The sequence below is a fragment of the Oncorhynchus masou genome, chromosome 20, assembly GCF_036934945.1.
Source record: "Oncorhynchus masou masou isolate Uvic2021 chromosome 20, UVic_Omas_1.1, whole genome shotgun sequence".
In the NCBI taxonomy this organism is placed as follows: Eukaryota; Metazoa; Chordata; class Actinopteri; order Salmoniformes; family Salmonidae; genus Oncorhynchus; species Oncorhynchus masou.
This window is the reverse complement of record NC_088231.1, coordinates 24,144,449-24,146,948: the sequence shown is the minus strand read 5'-3', so window position 1 is coordinate 24,146,948 and position 2,500 is coordinate 24,144,449. Positions and strand designations below refer to the sequence as shown.

At 49.7% G+C, this 2,500-nt stretch overlaps 1 protein-coding gene across 2 annotated transcripts in view; it reads right to left on the bottom strand.

The window, feature by feature from the left end:
* The window catches only part of LOC135507195 (regulator of G-protein signaling 12-like), a 101,444-nt gene that overhangs the window by 27,884 nt on the left and 71,060 nt on the right, over nucleotides 1–2,500 (bottom strand). For both annotated transcript variants that reach the window (XM_064926788.1, XM_064926787.1), the window contains exon 6: nucleotides 874–1,044. In XM_064926788.1, the coding sequence (XP_064782860.1) occupies nucleotides 874–1,044 (171 nt within the window). The remainder of the gene's footprint in view (nucleotides 1–873; nucleotides 1,045–2,500) is intronic.

Below are 2,500 nucleotides of genomic sequence, written 5' to 3'. Positions count from 1 at the left end.
CGTGATTCCCCTAAAGGGTTCCATCCTAGAACCGTGATTCCCCTAAAGGGTTCCATCATAGAACCGTGATTCTCCTAAAGGGTTCCATCCTAGAACCGTGATTCTCCTAAAGGGTTCCATCATAGAACCGTTAACTTGACATATTGAATGGATTTTCCACAGACAGTCTAAACACATCAGTCTGCAGTTTTATACAACGGGTCCAGTGTCTGATGGGAACGGACGCTTTCACAGCAGACAGCAGAGGTTACTATACGTGTGTGTGTGTTCATGCTCTGTGTGTGTGTGTTCATGCTCTGTGTGTGTAAGTGTGTTCATGCTCCGGGTGTGTGTGTGTGTGTGTGTTCATGCTCTGTGTGTGTGTGTGTGTTCATGCTCTGTGTGTGTGTGTGTTGTCATGCTCCGTGTGTGTGTGTGTTCATGCTCCGTGTGTGTAAGTGTGTTCATGCTCCGTGTTTGTGTGTGTGTGTTCATGCTCTGTGTGTGTGTGTGTGTGTGTGTGTGTGTGTGTGTGTGTTGTCATGCTGCGTGTGTGTGTGTGTTCATGCTCTGTGTGTGTGTGTTCATGCTCTGTGTGTGTAAGTGTGTTCATGCTCCGTGTGTGTGTGTGTGTTCATGCTCCGTGTGTGTGTGTGTGTGTGTGTGTGTTCATGCTCTGTGTGTGTGTGTGTGTGTGTGTTCATGCTCTGTGTGTGTGTGTGTGTGTGTGTTGTCATGCTCCGTGTGTGTGTGTGTTCATGCTCTGTGTGTGTAAGTGTGTTCATGCTCCGTGTGCGTGTGTGTGTTCATGCTCTGTGTGTGTGTGTGTTCATGCTCCGTGTGTGTGTGTGTGTTCATGCTCTGTGTGTGTGTGTGTGTGTGTGTGTGTGTTACCTTCTTGGGTGTGGATCTATCTGACCCGGTACTGTGTTTGGAGGTAGGAGAGCTGGGTATGTGGTAGGGGTCTGGTAGAGGCCTCCCCTCCACCTCCGCTAACATACATTCCTGATACAGGAGGGACTTCAGGAAGCGAGTATAGCTGTCAAACTTCATCAGGTTGAAGATCTAGAGAGGGAGGGGGGAGGGAGGGAGAGTATAGCTGTCAAACTTCATCAGGTTGAAGATCTAGAGAGGGAGGGGGAGAGTATAGCTGTCAAACTTCATCAGGTTGAAGATCTAGAGAGGGAGGAGGGAGGGAGGGGGGAGAGTATAGCTGTCAAACTTCATCAGGTTGAAGATCTAGAGAGGGAGGAGGGATGGAGGGAGGGAGGGGGAGAGTATAGCTGTCAAACTTCATCAGGTTGAAGATCTAGAGAGGGAGGGAGGGGGAGAGTATAGCTGTCAAACTTCATCAGGTTGAAGATCTAGAGAGGGAGGGGGGAGAGTATAGCTGTCAAACTTCATCAGGTTGAAGATCTAGAGAGGGAGGGGGGAGAGTATAGCTGTCAAACTTCATCAGGTTGAAGATCTAGAGAGGGAGGAGGGAGAGAGGGGGGAGAGTATAGCTGTCAAACTTCATCAGGTTGAAGATCTAGAGGGGGAGGAGGGAGGGAGGGAGGAGAGTATAGCTGTCAAACTTCATCAGGTTGAAGATCTAGAGGGGGGGAGGAGCTGTCAAACTTCATCAGGGAGGGAGGGAGGAGAGTATAGCTGTCAAACTTCATCAGGTTGAAGATCTAGAGAGGGAGGGGGAGGGGGAGAGTATAGCTGTCAAACTTCATCAGGTTGAAGATCTAGAGAGGGAGGAGGTATAGAGAGAGGGGGAGAGTATAGCTGTCAAACTTCATCAGGTTGAAGATCTAGAGAGGGAGGGGGAGAGTATAGCTGTCAAACTTCATCAGGTTGAAGATCTAGAGAGGGGGAGGGGAGAGTATAGCTGTCAAACTTCATCAGGTTGAAGATCTAGAGAGGGAGGGGGAGGGGAGAGTATAGCTGTCAAACTTCATCAGGTTGAAGATCTAGAGAGGGAGGGGGAGGGAGAGTATAGCTGTCAAACTTCATCAGGTTGAAGATCTAGAGAGAGGGGAGGGGGGGAGGGTTGAAGATCTAGAGAGGGAGGGGGAGAGTATAGCTGTCAAACTTCATCAGGTTGAAGATCTAGAGAGAGGAGGGGGAGGGGGAGAGTATAGCTGTCAAACTTCATCAGGTTGAAGATCTAGAGGGGAGGAGGGAGGGAGGGGGAGAGTATAGCTGTCAAACTTCATCAGGTTGAAGATCTAGAGAGGGAGGGAGGGAGAGTATAGCTGTCAAACTTCATCAGGTTGAAGATCTAGAGAGGGAGGGGGAGAGTATAGCTGTCAAACTTCATCAGGTTGAAGATCTAGAGGGGGAGGAGGGGAGGGGGGAGAGTATAGCTGTCAAACTTCATCAGGTTGAAGATCTAGAGAGGGAGGGAGGGGGAGAGTATAGCTGTCAAACTTCATCAGGTTGAAGATCTAGAGAGGGAGGGAGGGGGGGGAGAGTATAGCTGTCAAACTTCATCAGGTTGAAGATCTAGAGAGGGAGGGGGAGGGGGAGAGTA